The sequence below is a fragment of the Hemiscyllium ocellatum genome, chromosome 3 (genome assembly GCF_020745735.1).
Source record: "Hemiscyllium ocellatum isolate sHemOce1 chromosome 3, sHemOce1.pat.X.cur, whole genome shotgun sequence".
Lineage (NCBI taxonomy): Eukaryota > Metazoa > Chordata > Chondrichthyes > Orectolobiformes > Hemiscylliidae > Hemiscyllium > Hemiscyllium ocellatum.
The window spans coordinates 58,286,241-58,305,576 of NC_083403.1; the positions used below are offsets into that span (position 1 = coordinate 58,286,241).

General features: G+C 42.7%; 1 protein-coding gene across 7 annotated transcripts in view; it reads right to left on the reverse strand.

Annotated features, from left to right (window-relative positions):
• klhl32 (kelch-like family member 32) overlaps nucleotides 1–19,336 on the reverse strand; it is a 253,841-nt gene that overhangs the window by 1,146 nt on the left and 233,359 nt on the right. For 5 of the 7 annotated variants that reach the window (XM_060820859.1, XM_060820854.1, XM_060820853.1 and 2 more), the window contains one exon: nucleotides 5,801–5,993. The exons of the other annotated variants lie outside the window; for them this stretch is intronic. In XM_060820859.1, the coding sequence (XP_060676842.1) occupies nucleotides 5,801–5,993 (193 nt within the window). The remainder of the gene's footprint in view (nucleotides 1–5,800; nucleotides 5,994–19,336) is intronic. 7 annotated transcript variants of the gene reach the window in all.

The window sequence follows — 19,336 nt, forward strand, 5'->3', positions numbered from 1 at the left end:
GATTTATAACCATTACAGTTTCCCAGTCTAAACTGCAAATGTGTTGCTGGTCAAAGCACAGCAGGTTAGGCAGCATCTCAGGAATAGAGAATTCGACGTTTCGAGCATAAGCCCTTCATCAGCTAGTATATTACAGTGTGACTAGATTTCAAGAAAATTGGGTTTAACAGGGTTTGGGATATCCACACGTCATAGAGATTTCTATATAAATGCAAAGCTTTTATTTTTAACCAGTCATTTGATATCTAACCCTGTAAAATTAGCATTGTTTAAAACAAATATCTGCTACATCGTTGTAGAAGAAGTCCTGATCTGTACATAAATATCCTCCATTAACTCATCAGGAATTTAATGGTGCAGCTATTCATTTTGTTTCTGGACTTGTTTAGATAAACGCTACCAAACTACTGCAATCTTGGGAAAACCACTCTTCCAAACTATTATCGAGATCTTTCTTAATCAACCTATTCAGTGATGTTGTGACATACTTCTAGAGCAGGTGAGACTTGAAACCAGGCCTCCTGCCTCAGAGGTAGAGTCATTACTGCTGCAGATACTTTGAACCACTCCATTCCATTGAGTTGCAACACACCTCTGGAGCAGGTGGGAGTCAGGCTCAGAGGTTCTGGCTCAGAGGTAGGAACAGTACAACTTTGCCACAAGAACCCTACAACCTTTTCATTTATTCTACTAAATCCAATACCTTGACACCTGGAAGCCATTTAATATTTGAAGGTTCCAATCACTATTACAAAAAGAAAATTAATTAATCCATAAAATCAGCAATAGTTGAAATATTCCTTTTCTTTCAGCAATATATCCCAATATCCCCTTCAAAAAAAAAGGAGAATTTTTATAGTGGGCTTGGCTGACCTAACGAGTTTTTAAGAGGAATGCTAGGACTGATGCTGGTAGTCGATAGGGTAAGAAAATCTAAATCTTTTTTATACAAATGTATTCATGTTTATTGTTAGCATTTAGTTGAAATCTAAAGTTGCAAGATTGGTTTGGCTTCGTTACTTAAATAAGCAACTGAAACCAGTTCCTCTGTGTCTAGGTCATCCTGGTCTTTTGTGTAAGAAGTATATAAAACTAATCAAGTTAGAGAGATGCACAATCGAGTGCTCGGAGTTGGTGATGAAGGAAGATGGGGAAGAAGGGAAAAGAGATACTCCTTTATTTTTGTTTCCTTGAATGTCTTTCAGCCTCCAGGAATTGGTTATGACTCTGGTATGGGAAAAGCAGCTACTTGATGTATACCTGGGAAAAATGACAAATGTTTATTCTCTTCCTCATGCTCAACATAATATAGTACTTTGTGGTAAGATTAATAGAATATACAAAAACATATCCAAATATGTTGTTGAATAAATCATTAGGTAAGTACTTAGGACAACACATGTGATGTGCCATAGCTGAAGCATATGGGAGATCCTGGATGCCAGCTTGATCCTGGGCAAACACGTCTGAAATAAGTATCTGAGGTTCAAGTCGCTTTAAGTCAGAATTTATGAGCTGGAGGCTGAATTACAGACCCAATGACACATCAGAATGTGGACATCTACCTGGATTCTTTGTACCAGGAGAGAGTTGGACCTCTTAGGATGGGGTTTTCTGATTTAGTCAGTGTTCAGAGACAGGAAAATGTGACTATGAGTGAAGTAGGTAAAGGGACCCAGTTAGAAGGAGCATCCACTTTTGTACTTGTCCAACAGGATTGAGGTTCTTTCAGTTTGTTTGGATACAAGTGAGCAAATTGACCTTGGCACGATGGTATAGAAAGCCACTCAGTTGGAGGCAGCAAAAAGGAATATTGGGAACAGTACAAAGGAATTGACATCTTATTCTGCAACAACATGCATGAAGCCACATTAATGTATTGTCTACCCAGTGCCAGGGTTCAGGGCATCTGCTCAGGGCAGCAGAGGAACTTGCAGTAGGAAGGGGATGATCCAATTGTTGTGATCCATGTAAATACTGGTAACATAGCCTGGATAAAGAAAGTGGTTCTATGTAGTCAGTATGAGAGGTAGGCACCAAATTAAGAAATGAAACCTCAAAGATTATTATCTGAGCTACATGCTAATTGGCACAGAGAAAATCATAATAAAGAGGTGAATGCATGGCTCAAACATTGGCATGAGAAAAGTAGATTCTGGTTCATGAGACGCTGGCACCAATACAGACAAAAGTGAGATCTGTACCATTGAGATGGTCTCTATTTGAACTGGTGTGATGCCAGTATTTTTGCAAGATGCATAACTAAGCAAACGTGGGGGTAGTCATTAGGGACCAGGGCAGGAGGGATGATGGGGGAATATACAGGGGATGGAAGAGATGAACAGAGGAGTGGATTTTAAAGTTTGTGGGGGTAGAAAGGAGCATATCACCATGCTCCACAACTAGCTGCACCTCCTATCCAAACTGCTTCAGTACAGTTATAACATTGGCAGCCACTCAGTAATGTGGAAAATTGCCCTGTCTACGAAAAGCAAGAAAAATGCAATGTTGGCTAATTGCCAACCTATCAGGTGACTTTCAATCATCAGCAAAACTATGGAAAGTGCCATTGATAGAGCCACTACACAGAACTTGATCAACAATAAGGTGAGGTGAGAGTGATAGCCCTTGACATCAAGGCTGCATTTGACAGAGCGTGGCATCAAGGAGCCTGAGCAAAGCAGGAGTCAATAGAAATTGGGGTAAAATTCTACATTGGTTGGAGTCACACCTGCAAAACCAGGAAATAGTTATGTTTGTGGTTGTTTGAGGTCAGTCATCTTAACTACAGGACATCTCTGCAAGGGTTCCTCAGGGCAGTGCCCAACCATCTTCAGCAGGTTCATTAATATCCTACCTTCCATCATAAGGTCAAAATGGGGATGTTCACCAATGACTGTCCAAATGTTCAACATCATTCGTGACTCCTCAAATATTGAAACAGTCTATGTCAAAATGCAACAAGACCAGAACAACATCCAGGCTAGGACTGATAAGTGATAAATAACATTTGAGCCAACCAAATGTCAGGTCATGACCATCACCAATCAGAGACAATCTAACTATCGCATCTTGACATTCAATGGTATTACCATCATTGAATCCACCACTATCAATATCCTAGGAGTTATCATTGACCAGAAAATGGATTCATTATATAAATACAACGGCTACAACAGTGCATCAGGGGCTAGAAATACTGACAATCAGTAGCAGCAGTGTGCACTATCTACAAGATGCACTGCAGGAGTTTGCCAAAGATTGTTCGACAGCACCTTCCAAACCCAAGAAGGACATAGGCAAATATATGGAAACACCACCACTTGTCAGTTCCAATTCAAGTCACTCACCATCCTGACTTGGAAATATATTGACATTCCTTCACACTCACTGGGTCAAAATCCTGGAAATTCCTTTCTAGTGGCATTGTGGGTCAGCCTATAGCACATGGGCCTGCAGTGCTTCAAGAAGAATTCCACCACAAGGGACAGGCAATAAATCCTGGCCCAGCCAGCAATGCCCATTTCCCATGAGTACAGAAAACAAAAGCTCACCTTAACTAATTTTGGATGCCACTTGGCTTTTCAGCTCTTAATCTGATTACAGCCTTGGTCTGAACATGGACAAAAGTGGAAGTGAGGGTGACTGCCCTTGACGTCAAGGCAGCATTTCAGTGTGTGACAGCTAGGAGTCATAGAATTCCTATGGTGTAGAAACAGGCCCTTCGGCCCAACCAATCCACACCAACCCTCTGAAGAGTAACCCATCTTCCTACTCTATTACTCTACATTTACCCCTGACTTACACATTCCTGAACACTATGGGCAATTTAGTATGGCCAATTCACCTAACCTGCACATCTTTGGATTGAGGGAGGAAACCGGAGCATCCAGAGGGAACCCACGTAGACACAGACAGTATGGGTAAACTCCACACAAATAGTGACCTGAGGCTGGAATCGAACCTTGGTCCCTGGCGCTGGGAGGCAGCAGTGCTAACCGCAGAGCCACCGTGTCCTTGCAAAACTAAAATCAATGAAAATTTGGGGTGGTGTGGCAGGCAAATTTCTCTTCCAATTGGTTAGTGTCATGCCAATCATAAAGGAATTTGGTTGTAGTCATTGGAAGTCAATTACCTAAATTCTGGGACATCACCAAAAATGATCATCCCTCCAACATTCTACCAGAGGTGCAGATGTGTGCTGATGATTGTACAATGTTCAGCACCATCACAGTGACTCAGATACTGAAACAGTCCTTGTCCAATGCAACAAGCCGTGTATAATAGACAGATTTGGGCTGTTGGCTGGCAAGTGATGTTTGCAACATACAAACACCGGGAAATAAACATCTCCAAAAACAGAGAATCAATGAAATTCCAACAACACTTGAAGCTTGACACCATCCAGGAAAAATAAACTTGCCTGGAAGGTATCCCATCTAATCCCTTCAACCTTTATTCTCTCCACCATTGATGCCCACGAATTTCAATGTGTACCATCTGCATTTTGACAGCTCAACATTCCTTCAACAGTACCCTCTAAACCCTCCTAGAAGGACAAAGGTAACAGATCTACGAAATACCATCTGAAAGTACTCCTCCAAGACACACATCATCCTGACTTGGAACTACATTGTTGTCCCTTTATGATTGCTGGGTCGAAATGCTGACACTTCCTTCCTAGCACCACTTTGGGTGTATGTTTATCTCAAGGACTGCAGTGGTCCAAGAGAGCAACTCACCACTACCTTTGAGGACAATTAGGAATGGCCAATAAGTGTTGGCCTAACCAGCAAACTCTCATCTTGTACCTTTCTTAACAAAGCTATCTTCTCTCCATTTTAAAGAAATATTTTCAAGTTTTGTGTAAGGATTTGTAACATTCCCACAACTACATCAAATATTTTGTTTTCCATTCTTTCTGTCCAAGTGGACATTATTATTTCTGTTGTTTCTTGGTAGAGACAGGGTGCGTTTTAAAAACACTGTTGATTTGATCACTTATTTCACTACTTGTTAGACTGCACAGCTGACCTCATTCTCTATCTAAAACTTGTTCTGAAAAGTGAGCTGACTATTTATTGGGTCCAATCATTGCCAGGATCTTCTGTACCATGGGACCATGAGCAAACGAGCACTGCATTATTGGAAAAACCTACTGCAGCTTGAACAGGAGGTCCACTGAGTTTACAGAAGTAAATTTAGTAAATCCATAACCTACAGTAAAATACTTCGGTACACTTGAATATTAAAACTGATTAAACTGGGATACTTCCTTAGTCTGACTGCATTCTGCAGTTCCTGTGTCAGAGGAGTGTTTTACAAATCAAGTATTTCAGGCACTGCAATAATGTTGATTTCAGCTGGAAGAAAAATGTAGAGGGATTTGAATAAAAGTACAATTCTCGGAAATTTGTTCAATTCATTAATATTATTTAATGAAACTCCTATGTTCTCCAACATGCAAGTACTAAAAGCTGATGAACTTTATTTTCCCAAGGCTACTCCCAATTCACTGCAATTCATGCTGAGGCATATAGGAATTTTTTTTTCTCTCAGCAAATTGTGCTGTCAGTTCACCACTGGCAAACAGAACGATGGACAGCACTGTCACTATCAAGAATTGCAATCAATGTATCAAAATACTGGTACAAATAAATCAGCATAAAATTATTCCAGGAGTGATAATATAAGTTTGTAGTTAATGAGTTATATTTAATTTCTCCAGCACACTTGACAAGAAACTTGATCAAACCTAATTAATGGAGAATTCTCAAAAAGGAAACCTAAAAACACCTACCTGTGAGTAGATTGAAATGGCAGCGTACCCACTGGTCAGTGTCTATGTTATAACAGTCAATTTGACGAACTAAAATCCGATCATTGTTGTAGTCCAAATCATTTCCTCCAAGAACATAAAGTTTTCTCTTGACGGCTGCCATGACATGATATACCCGCCTCTGTAACATTGGACTGCGGCTGATCCATTTATTCTGAGTCAGGAAGATATTAAAAATTACACCGAGTTCAGTGTAAGTTATTTTTAATCACTTGCAGATCACTCCATGCAATTGCTCTCCAGATGACAGGACATTTAAGAAGCCCGAACTACTACCATGGGCACATGGTAGGCCCTGTTTTTGTCAAAATGAGGCGTTTTTGAGTTCCAGTCTGATCCATGGAGCAGCTGATGAGCTGCTAAATGGACATTCTGCTGTAGCGCTGCAATTGAGAAATCAGCTGGGTCCCAGGCAGGGTCAATGCTAGCATGATGACTTGGGAAGGAATAACCCAAAAGGAGGCATAGAGTGGCAGGCAGAATGCTGAGGTTCATGTGTGAACTGAGGAGAAGCTGCCAGATTAAAGAAAGTTCAAAGAACCAGCCACTGGAACGTGTTTGCAAAACTGCTTGTACAAAACTCAAAAAGTGTGATGCTAGAAACGCACAGCTGGTCAGGCAGCATCTGAGGAGCAGGATAGTCAATGTTTCGGGCATAAGCTCTTCATTGGGAACGATTGTACAACAGTGTCATGTTTATTGATGGGGCGGACAGTGGCATAGTGGTTAGCACTGCTACCTCACAGCGTCAGGGACCTGGGTTCGATTCAAGCACTGGGTGACTGTGTGGAATTTGCACATTCTCCCTGTTTCTGTGTGGGTTTTCTCTGGTTTCGTCCCACAGTCCAAAGATGTGAAGATCAAGTGAATTGGCCAGGCTAAATCGCCCAGTATGTTAGATGCATTAATCAGAGGTAAAGATAGGCTAGGGGAATGGGTCTGGGTGGGTTACTCTTTGGAATGTCGGTATGGACTTGTTGGGCCAAAGGGCCTGTTTCCATACTGTAGAGATTCTAATCTATCTTTAGAAATCTTTAATTGAAATCTGCAGTAAATGTAGGAAAGAGGCTAAAACCTATAATACAAATGTGTCCTCATTGGTTCATTCCTAAATGGCATATTCAAGGTCACCATGTATATCTTGCAGGTTTCCTCTGATTTTCCCTTCCTCCATAATCTGTAAGTACAGAGGGTTGACTGTAAAGAGATTCAGAACTGTATACTAAAACATTCTCCATCTCTACAAATTATTGCTGAAAAATGTGCAATATAGCCTTAAGAAACCTTTTCCAAATATTCAATTATTTCATTTAGTCAGTAAGCCTCGAACCAATGCAGCTCTGACAGCTATCTAACTTTAAAAAAAAACAAAAGAACAAGGCTTCTTGGCCATGTCTGTGTTTTGTAGGGGTTAAACCTATTGGGAACTGCATTTGTTTCCTGGTCATGTCTGTTTTGTAGGGGCTAAACCTATCGGGAGCTGTTTTTGTTTCCTATTGCTTGCACAGCCCTCAGGCCCTCATATCCAATCATAGACACATCCTGGGCTTAATCTTAATGCCCGATACTGCATTGTGGGGCTCCACTTGCAAGCTGATTAGTGTAAATTAATTAAATAAATGATTAATAATAAGACTCAAACTGGGTCAGATTGTGTGCAAATATGTTTTAATGACTCACTGACTCATTACTGAAAAACATCATGGTCTTGAAATTCAGTAGTGCCCAAAACTGAACATGCTGGGAACAGACTGCTGCTTGTTATATATGTCTATTTAATATTATCTCTGGCAGCACATCAAATTAGCCCAAAGACCTTATCATGATGTATCAAATGCTTGATATGTGCACCCAAGCCAGATATAGGGCATGCGTGACATGAAAGAGTATGCATTGAATGGTAAGATGCTGGGAAGTACACAGGATCAGACAGACCGTGGTGTGTATGTTCATACATCCTTGAAAGCAGGTAGATAAGATGTTAAGAGCATATATGAGATACTTATCTTTATTAGTTGAGACATCAAATACAGGAGCAAGGAGAGAGTAGACAATGGCCTGTTGGTATTGTCAATAGGCTATCAATCCAGAGACCCAGCTAATGTTCTAAGGACGAGGATTCAAATCCAGCTATGGCTCATAGTAGACTTTGCATCAATAACAAATTCAAAAACAGATCTGGAATTAATGGACTAACGATGACCATGAAACCATTGCAATTGCCAGTGGAAAAACATCTTGTTCACTAATGCCCTTTAGGGAAGGAAATCGGTCATCCTTACCCAGTCTGGCCCCAGACCCAAAGTCATGTGGGCTGATTCTTAAGTGCCCACTGGCAATTAGGAATGAACATTAAATGCTCACCTAGCCAGTGATGCCCACATCTCATGAATGAATTTTTTAAAAAAAAAGGTAGAGCTGTAGAAACTTTGGTTAGGCCACAGCAGGAGTACTGTGTGCACTTCTGGTCACTGCACTAGCACTATCGGATGGATGTGATTGCAATGGAGAAGGTGCAGAGGAGATTCACCAGGAAGTTGCCTGGGCAGGAGTGCCCCTGCTCTGAAGAGAGGGGTTGGGGTTGCTTTCCTTAGAGCACAGAAGGCTGAGGGGAAATTTGATTGTTATGCACAATTTTAAATGGGGCATAAATAGATTATCTGGAGAGAAAATGCTCCCTTAGTACAGGGGTCAATAACCAGGGGCACAGATTTAAGGTAAGGAGCCAAAGGCTTAGTCAGAATTTGAGGAAAATGTTTTTCACCTTGGTGGTGGTAGGTATCTGGAGCTCCCTGCCTAAAAGGGTGGTTGAGGCAGAGGATTCCTCCAAGAAATTTAAATATATAGTTGAGCACTTGAAATACCATAGCATTTAAAACTACAAGCCAAATGCTGGAAATTGGGATTACAATATATAGGTGCTTGATGACCAGCCTGAAAACAATGGCCTGAAGGGTCTCTTTCCATTCTGTGAAAAACTCTAACTCTAAAAGGTAGCCTTTCTTAAAACACAGATGCAGCAAAGCACACCCACTAAGGTTTTCAGTGATTCTTTTGGGGTTGAGGGGGGGGGGGGGGCGTCCAGGCAGTGAACAGAAGAGTGAGATCCTAATCCAACAGAGGAGAAAACTGTCCTGAAACAAAATGCACCAATGGGAAGAAATCATGAAGGAGATTAATTCCAAAAAATAGCTGGAATATAGAAAGAAACTCAATCACCTCAGCAAAGTTGTCATGTTTTGAATACCATTCTTATGCTCTGTACATGTCATCAACGCTGCAGCCCTGGTTCCCTATGTCCTCTGACAATCATTGCAACATCTCTTCACTCTATGTCCTTTTCTCCAAACTCTCAAACTGTAACACAATTATAACCCCGTGCTTCACATTCACCTCATCAAACACTCTGCATACTAGTCATTCAACCACGATAGACACATTCACAATACAGTAGTACCCCCCCAATATCCATGGAGATACGTTCCCAACACCTACCACGAAAGCCTGAAACCACAGGTAGGTGGAAACCCATTCATTTAAATGGGAAATGTACTTTCCCATCAGCCCTCTTGTCCCTGGTTCAGGATGGTTCCCTGTAATATGTTCGCACCGCAGGTAACTGAAACAGCAGAATCTGGACTGCGAATACAGTTTGGGTGGGGGGGGGGGGGGGGGGGGGTTTGCCCTGTATGTCATGAAAATTCTTCCATCTTTCTCTTCTGCAGAATGAGACTCGGCATCTTCACTCAAAAGATAATCACCAGATGTTCAGCTTACTAACACACACTATCCCTTCTTGGAGAAAATGTGCTGATGATCATTGGCAGGGGCTGAGTTATGGTTTCAATGACTAGCATCATGTGAGGAGGCATTATACATTATTCATTAGTCTAACTCGTTGTTATTCTCACTCCTAGATTATCCAATACATCATTCAACCAAGATTACAGATACTCCAATTTCTATGAGCATTTCTATCCTGTTCTCTTCCATCTTACATGTTGATTCTCCTCTTCCTCCTTCAGAGGCAGTTCACCCAGCCAAACTGGACTGCAATTTAACTGTTTTGAAAGCAACCATTATTAGAGTCATAACGTCATAAAGGACAAAAACAGAAACTTCCACCCACCAAGTCTGTGCTGACTATGTTTCCCAAACTAAACTAGTTCCATTTGTCTATATTTGGCCCATATCCTACTAAAAGGTTTAAACTTTTCTAATTCATGGAGCTCTAGTCCAGGATTCTCTAAAGGTAAACTTGCAGGTTGAGTCAGTGGTGAGGAAGGAAAATGCAGTGTTGACATTTATTTTGAGAGGACTTGAATATAAAAGCAGGGATGTACTTCTGAGTCTCTATAAGGCATCATACTGGCCCTGGAGTGTGTTCAGATGAGGTCCTTGAGAATGGTCCCAGAAATAAACAGCATAACATTTGAGGACTCTGGGTTTATACTCGATGGCATTTAGAAGGATGAGGGGAATCTAACTGAAACATACAGATTACTGAATGATCCGACAGAGTAAATGTTGGAAAAATGTTTCCATTCATAGGTGAGGCGAGGACTAGAAGGCACAGCCTTAGAGTAAAGGGAAGACCTTTTACAACAGAGATGAGGAGAAACTTCTTCAACCAGAGTGGTGAATCTATGGAATTCATTGCCACAGAAGATTGTGGAGGCCAGGTCATTAAGTATATTTAAGACTGAGTAGATAGTTCTTAAGTATCGAGGGGATCAAGAATTCCAGGGAGAAAGCAGGAGAATAGGTTGACAAATGTATCAGAGCTGAAAATGTGTTGCTGGACAAGTGCAGCAGGTCAGGCAGCTTCCAAGGAGCAGGAGAATCGACATTTCGGACATGAGCCCTTCTTCAGGAACCTGTTTCTGAAGATGAGCCCTTCTTCAGGAAACTATCTTCAGAAACAGGTTCCTGAAGAAGGGCTCATGCCCGAAAATTTGATTCTCCTGCTCCTTGGATGCTGCCTGACCTGCTGCGCTTTTCCAGCAACACATTTTCAGCTCTGATCTCCAGTATCTGCAGTCCTCACTTTCTCCTTGATAAATGTATCAGCCCTGATTGAATGGCACAGCAGACTCGATGGGCTGAATGGTCTAGTTTCTGTTCCTTTAAATTATGGTCTTCATGAATCTGTCTAAATGTCTTTTAAATGTTGTAACTGTATCTGCATCTACAAATTCCTCTGGCAGTTCATTCAACATAAGAACAACCCTCTATGACAAAATTTTGTCCCTCAGGCCTCTTTCTTCTCTCACCTTAAAATATGCCCGCTAGTTTTGAACTCCCCTACTCTGAACAAAAGACTTTGCTATTCATCTTATCTAAGCCCCTCATGAGATTATAAACCTCAATAAGGTCATCCCTCAACTTCCTACAATCCAGTGAAAAAGTCCCAGCCTATCATATAATTCAGACGCTCCAGTCCCAGCAACATCCTGGTAAATCTTTTCCGAACCCTCTCCAAAGTAATAATATCCTTCGGAAAGCCAGACGACCGGAGCTGTACACAGTACTCCAAAAGTGGCCTCACCAATGTCCTGTACAACCTTAATATGACATCCCAACACCTACACTTAGTGGTGAGTAAAGGAGAAAAGCATGTTAAATGCCTTCTTAACCACTTTGTCTACCTGTGACACAAACTTCAATTAACTATAGGGGTTCTATAACCCCTAGAACTTTCTGTTTGACATTGCTACTTTGGGGCCTACCATCCAATGTATAAGTCCTGCCCTTGTTTGTTTTACCAAAATGCAATACCTCGCATTTATCCAAATTAAACTCCATCTGCCACTCCTCAGACCACTGGCCCAATTGATCAAGATCCCTTTGTAGTCTTTGATAACTTTCTTCACTGTCAACTATATCACCATTTTTGGAGTCATCTGCGAACTTAATCACCATGCTTCCTAAATTCTCATCCAAATCATTTATATAAATGACAAAAAAAAGTGGACCCAGCACCGCACTGTGTGAAACACCACTTGTCATAGGCCTCTAGTCCAACAAGCAACCTTTTACCACCAGCCTCTGTTTCCTACCATCAAGCCAATTTTGTATCACTTGGCAAGCTCTCCCTGAATCCCATTTGATCTAACTTTACTAATTAGTCTATCATCTGGAACCTTGTCAAAGACTTTTGTAAAGTCCGTGTGGACAATGTCCACCGCTTTGCTCTCATCAATTTCTGGTTACATCCTTAGAAGATGCAATCAAGTTTGAGAGAGAGGATTTCCCACACACAAAGCCACGTTGACTGTCTCTAATCAGTCCTTGTCTTTCTAAATGCCTGTATATTTGATCTCTCAGAATCCTCTCCAATAACTTACTGATGTCAGACTCATGGGTTTATAGTTCCTAGGCTTCTCCTTACAGTCTTTCTGAAATAAAGACACAGAATTACTCCCATGGCTGTAGATGATACAAATATCTCTGCTAGGGGCCCTGTAATTTCCTCCCCAACGTCCCAAAACATGCTGGGGTAGACTTGACCAGGTCCTGGAGATTTAACCACATTTATGTTTAAGACCTCCAGCACTTCCTCATCTACAATGTAGATTGTTTTCAAAAGATCAATATTTGTTTCCCTGAGTTCTCTAGCCTCCATTTCTTCCTCCACAGTAAAAAATACTCATTTAGTTTCTCTCCCATCTCCTGTGGTTCCACACATAGATGACCACATTGATCGTTAAGAGGCCCTTTTCTATCCCTAGTAGCCCTTTTGCTCTTAATGTACTTGTAGAATCTCTTTGGATTATCCTTAACCTTATTTGCCAAGGGTATCTCAAATATCCTTTTTGCCCTCCTGAATTTCCTCTTAACAATGCCCCTACACCCCTAATACTCTTCAAGAAATTCACTTGATCCCAGTGGTCCATACCTAATATGTAACTCCTTCTTATTCTTAACCAGAGCTCCAATATCTTTATTCATCTATTGTTCCTTACTCTTACCAGCCTTACCCTTCACTTTAGAGCCTATGAACTCTTGTAATCTCACTTTCGAAACCCTCCCATTTACCAGTCATTTTTTTACCTGCAAGCAATCTACTCCAATCAATTTTTGAAAGTTCCAATTTCATACCATCAAAACTCATATTCTAATTAAGAACTTTATTTTTTATGCAAGGCCTATCCTTTTCCTTAGATATTTTAATACTAATAGAATTATGATCACTAGTCCCGAAGTACTCCCCCACTAATACTTCTGTTGCTTACTCCGCCTTATTTCCCAAGAGAAGGTCAAGTTTTACCCTCTCTCTCTCTCTAGTAGGTATATCTGCATATTGATAAAGAAAATTGTTTTGAACATATGTAACAAATTCCTCACTATCCAAGCCCTTAACACTATGACAGTCCCAGCAACATTTGAAAAGCTAAAATCCCCTACTATTATAAGTCTATTATTCTTACATATATCTGTGATCTCTCTAGAGGTTTGCTCCTCAATTTCCCTCTGACTATTGGGGGCCGATAGTACAATCCCATCAAGGTGATCATTGTCTTCTTATTTCTGAGTTCAATTCCTATAGCGTCACTGGATGATCCCTCAGAGATATCCTAAGTACAGCAGTAATGTTTTTCCTGAATTAAAAAGTTGCGAGTAAAAAATGAGGTCTGCAGATGCTGGAGATCACAGCTGCAAATGTGTTGCTGGTCAAAGCACAGCAGGTTAGGCAGCATCTCAGGAATAGAGAATTTGACGTTTCGAGCATAAGCCCTTCATCAGGAATAAGAGAGAGAGCCAAGCAGGCTGAGATAAAAGGTAGGGAGGAGGGACTAGGGGGAGGGGCGATGGAGGTGGGATAGGTGGAAGGAGGTCAAGGTGAGGGTGATAGGCCGGAGTGGGGTGGGGGCGGAGAGGTCAGGAAGAGGATTGCAGGTTAGGAGGGCGGTGCTGAGTTGAGGGAACCGACTGAGACAAGGTGGGGGGAGGGGAAATGAGGAAGCTGGAGAAATCTGAATTCATACCTTGTGGTTGGAGGGTTCCCAGGCGGAAGATGAGGCGCTCCTCCTCCAGCCGTCGTGTAGTTGTGTTCTGCCGGTGGAGGAGTCCAAGGACCTGCATGTCCTCGGTGGAGTGGGAGGGGGAGTTAAAGTGTTGAGCCACGGGGTGATTGGGTTGGTTGGTTCGGGCGGCCCAGAGGTGTTCTCTGAAGCGTTCCGCAAGTAAGCGGCCTGTCTCACCAATATAGAGGAGGCCACATCGGGTGCAGCGGATGCAATAGATGATGTGTGTGGAGGTACAGGTGAACTTGTGGTGGATATGGAAGGATCCCTTGGGGCCTTGGAGGGAAGTGAGTGTGGAGGTGTGGGCGCAAGTTTTACATTTCCTGCGGTTGCAGGGGAAGGTGCCGGAGGTGGAGGTTGGGTTGGTGGGGGGTGTGGATCTGACAAGGGAGTCACGAAGGGAGTGGTCCTTGCGGAACGCTGATAGGGGAGGGGAGGGAAATATATCCTTGGTGGTGGGGTCCGTTTGGAGGTGGCGGAAATGGCGGCGGACAATACGTTGTATGCGCAGGTTGGTGGGGTGGTAGGTGAGAACCAGTGGGGTTCTGTCTTGGTGGCGGTTGGAGGAGCGGGGCTCAAGGGCGGAGGAGCGAGAAGTGGAGGAGATGCGGTGGAGGGCATCGTCGATCACGTCTGGGGGGAATCTGCGGTCCTTGAAGAAGGAGGCCATCTGGGCTGTGCGGTGTTGGAATTGGTCCTCCTGGGAGCAGATGCGGCGGAGACGAAGGAATTGGGAATATGGGATGGCGTTTTTACAGGGGGCAGGGTGGGAGGAGGTGTAGTCCAGGTAGCTGTGGGAGTCAGTCGGTTTATAATAGATGTCTGTGTTGAGTCGGTCGCCCGAGATAGAAATGGAAAGGTCTAGGAAGGGGAGGGAGGAGTCTGAGACAGTCCAGGTGAATTTCAGGTCGGGATGGGTGCCCTCCCCCCACCTTGTCTCAGTCGGTTCCCTCAACTCAGCACCGCCCTCCTAACCTGTAATCCTCTTCCTGACCTCTCCGCCCCCACCCCACTCCGGCCTATCACCCTCACCTTGACCTCCTTCCACCTATCCCACCTCCATCGCCCCTCCCCCTAGTCCCTCCTCCCTACCTTTTATCTCAGCCTGCTTGGCTCTCTCTCTTATTCCTGATGAAGGGCTTATGCTCGAAACGTCAAATTCTCTATTCCTGAGATGCTGCCTAACCTGCTGTGCTTTGACCAGCAACACATTTGCACCTGAATTAAAAATGCCACTGTTCCTCCACTCTTGCCTCCCTTTATATCCTTCCTATAGCATCTAAACCCCATAATATTGAGCTGCTAGTCCCGTCCTTCCCTCAGCCATTTTTCTGTAATAGCTATGATGTCCCAGTCCCATTTTGTGATACATGCCAAATTCATCTGCCTCACCTGGAAGACTTCTTGCATTGAAGTAAATGGATTTTATTTCTTCAGAGTTACATCATTCTCTGATTTACTCTTGCCTGCCTTTTCTAACTAACTTGCTTTGTTTTTAAAATTACGAACCTTATTCTTCTGTCTTTCTATTCTCAGAACTACTTAGGATCCCCCCCATCCCCTGCTGCCCCACACTTGCCACAAGTTTAAAGGCTTCTGATTAGCACTCGCAAAACTCACCACCAGAATACTAGTCCCCTTCCAGTTCAGGTGAAACTCATCCATTTTGAATAGCTTTTCTGCTCCAGAGGAAATCCAAATGATCCAAAAATCTGAATCCTTACCCACTATACCATCTCCTCAGCCCTATCTTCTTAATCCTACTCTGATTAGCATTGGACTGGCACTGGAAGTAATCCAGAAATTAATACCTTTGAGGTTCTGCTTCTTAATCTCCTAGCTAACTACCAATATTAACTCTGCAAAGTGTCTCCTTGCACCCACACCTCCCCCCTCATTTCCCTCCAAGGCCCCAATGGATCCTTCAATATCCATCAGAAATTCACCTGCACCTCCACACACATCATTTACTGCATCCACTGCACCCGATGTGGTCTCCTATACATTGGGGAGATAGGCCACCTACTTGCCAAACGTTTCAGGGAATACTTCTGGCACACCCGCATCAACCAACCCAATCGCCCCGTGGCTGAACACTTTAATTCCCCCTCCCACTCTGCCAAGGACATGCAGAGTTAATATTGGTAAACAATTATGTCGGTTTACTACAGGTTTTCTTTGAGCTTTGAACAAAATTAGGTTTAAAATTGAAGGTTTATTTATAAAACAAATTCATGAAAATCCATCGAGGTTCAAAGGATTATCATCATTTCCTTGGTCTGGATAGATGTCATAGTCTACTCATTGTTTAACCTGGTCATCTGTTTGAAAAAGTACCCACATTAGTATGCATATATAATTCTGAGTGGACTATTTTAGTATTGAAGCAATGAGTTTTTGTTTTTGACTATATTTGATGTAATTTAAGGGCAAAGTTAGTGAGACTGCATTCCTAGTTTGGAGCCAAGCTGGAAGGTGGAGCCACCTGGATAATGGTAACAAGACAGTAACCTTGATTCTCAAACTGACAATCCAGTGAGACTCTTTTTAGATGTGGAGTGTTTGGGAAATGTCTCTGTAATGTCTAATGAATTACATTTTCCAAATTGATGCAGCCACTAGATTAGTGATGAAGAGGCTGAAATTCCAGATGGGATTGCATCAGTAGTGCAAAGCGATATGGCAAAAATGCCCTGGACAACTCAGTTCTTGTTACAGGGGGTGATGGCTGACAACTGGAGTTGGGATGCTGTCTATCCTTCCCACATCTCAAATCCCCCAATGCCCTTCTCGCGGCTAACACACACACACCCACCCCAGAAGGTCTACAAAGAGTAGAGATAGAAGTTCATAAAATAATTAGGGGTTTAGATCGGATTAATTCCCCCAGGATTGGGGATTTCAAGATTGGGGGCATATTTTTAATGGTGAGAGGAGTGAGATTTAAAAAAGACATAAGGGGAGATTTTTTTTAAACAGGGGGCAGTTCATGTGTGGACTGAACTTCCTGAGGAAGTGCTGGAATGAGTACAATTGCAATGTTTAAAAAGATATTTGGATGAGCACATGAATAGGAAATGTTTGGATAGATATGGGCCAGGAGCAGACAGGTAGAACTATTTTAGTTTGGAGTTATGTGATTACATGTTGGCATGGACTGTTTGGACCGAAGGGGCTGTTTCCATGCTGTATTACTCTACGGGCTGAGGAGAATACCTGCATTGATAACCTTGAACTTCATTGCAGCAAACAAAATTGCCTTCCAATGCTCACGTGTATACCCTCTCAAACTCCCTATGTACCCACCTACACTGCCATGTTTTCTTGCATGTCCACATATGTCCCTCTACTCAACCGTGGCTCCTCAAACCTCCACGCCAACCTATCTACTTCCACCTATAATCCATAGCCTCTTATAGCTCATATGACATCTCATGCGAGTACATGTCCCCCAACCACCACTCCTTGCCTTTCCATTCTTTATCCAATCCATCTAGTATTTACCCTGGTAAGACCTCAGGACTCGTGCTCAGATGAAATATAACAATGCTCTTCAATGTCTATTGAGGAATTTATTATTTTTAAAACAAAGCACTTTAATACAAAAGTATTCATCAATTAAATTACTTCAACTACTCAGTCCTAGTGAAAAAAATTATGGATTCATAACCCCACTTTCAATGACTTTGCTAACATAGAGTTATAATCATAGAGATGTACAGCACAGAAACAGACCCTTTGGTCCAACTCATCCATGCTGACCTGATATCCCAACCCAATCAAGTTCCACCTGCCAGCACCTGGCCCATATTCCTCTAAACCCTTCCTATTCATATACCCATCCTGATGCCTTTTAAATGTTGCAATTGTACCAGCCTCCACCACTTCTCTGGCAGCTCATTCTATACACGTACCACCCTCCATGTGAAAAAGTTGCCCCTTACGTCTCTTTTATATCTTCCCCCTCTCACCCTAAACCTATGCCCTCTAGTTCTGGACTCCCCATTCCAGGGAAAAAGCTTTGCCTATTTATCCTACCATGCCCTTCATGATTTCATAAACCTCTAAGATCACTCCTCAACCTCCATCACTCCAGGGAAAACAGCCCCAGCCTATTCAACCTCTCCCTATAGCTCAAATCCTCCAACCCTGGCAACATCCCTGTAAATCTTTTCTCAACCCTTTCAAGTTTCACAATATTTTTTCGATAAGAAAGCCAGAATTACATTCAATATTCCAACAGTGGCCTAACTAATGTCCTGTACAGCCGCAACATGAACTCCCAACTTCTGTACTCAATACTCTGACCAATAAAGGAAAGCCTACCAAATAGGAGAAAGTGAGGATTGCAGATGCTGGAGATCAGAGCTGAAAATGTGTTGCTGGAAAAGCGCAGCAGGTCAGACAGCATCCAAGGAGCAGGAGAATCGACGTTGAGGGCATGAGCCCTTCTTTCCTGAAGAAGGGCTCATGCCCAAAACATGGATTCTCCTGCTCCTTGGATGCTGCCTGACCTGCTGCGCTTTTCCAGCAAAGCATACCAAATGCCTTCTTCACTATCCTATCTACCTGCGACTCCACTTTCAAGGAGCTATGAACCTGCACTGCAAGGTCTCTTTGTTCAGCACCACTCCCTCGGACCTTACCATTAAGTGTATAAGTCCTACTAAGATTTGCTTTTCCAAAATGCAGCACCTCACATTTATCTAAATTAAACTCCATCTGCCACTTCTCAGCCCATTGGCCCATCTGATCAAGATCCCATTGTAATCTGAGGTAACCTTTTTCACTGTCCACTACACCTCCAATTTTGGCATCATCTGCAAACTTTCTAACCATACCTTTTACGCTCACATCCAAATCATTTGTATGAAAAATGAAAAGTTGTGGACCCAGCACCGATCCTTGGGGTACTCTACTGGTCACAGGTCTCCAGTCTGAAAATCAACCCTCCACTACCACCTCTGTCTTCTACCTTTGAGACAGTTCAGTATCCAAATGGCTAATTCTCCTTATATTCCATAAGATCTAACCTTGCTAACCAGTCTCCCAGGAGGAACTTTGTCGAACACCTTACTGAAGTCCATATAGACCACATCTACCACTCTGCCCTCATCAATCCTCTTCATTACTTCTTCAAAAAACTCAATCAAGTTTGTGAGACATGATTTCCACGCATTAAGCCATGTTGACTTTCCCTAATCAGTCCTTGCCTTTCCAAATACATGTACATCCTGTCCCTCAGGATTCCCTCCAACAACTTGCCCACCACCGAGGTCAGGCTTGCTGGTCTATAGTTCCCTGGCTTGTCCTTACCATCTTTCTTAAACAGTGGCACCACATTAGCCACCCTCCAGTCTTCCAGCACCTCACCTGTGTCTATTGATGATACAAATATCTTAGCAAGAGGCCCAGTAATCACTTCCCTAGCTTCCCAGAGAGTTCTTGGGTACACCTGATCAGGTCCTGG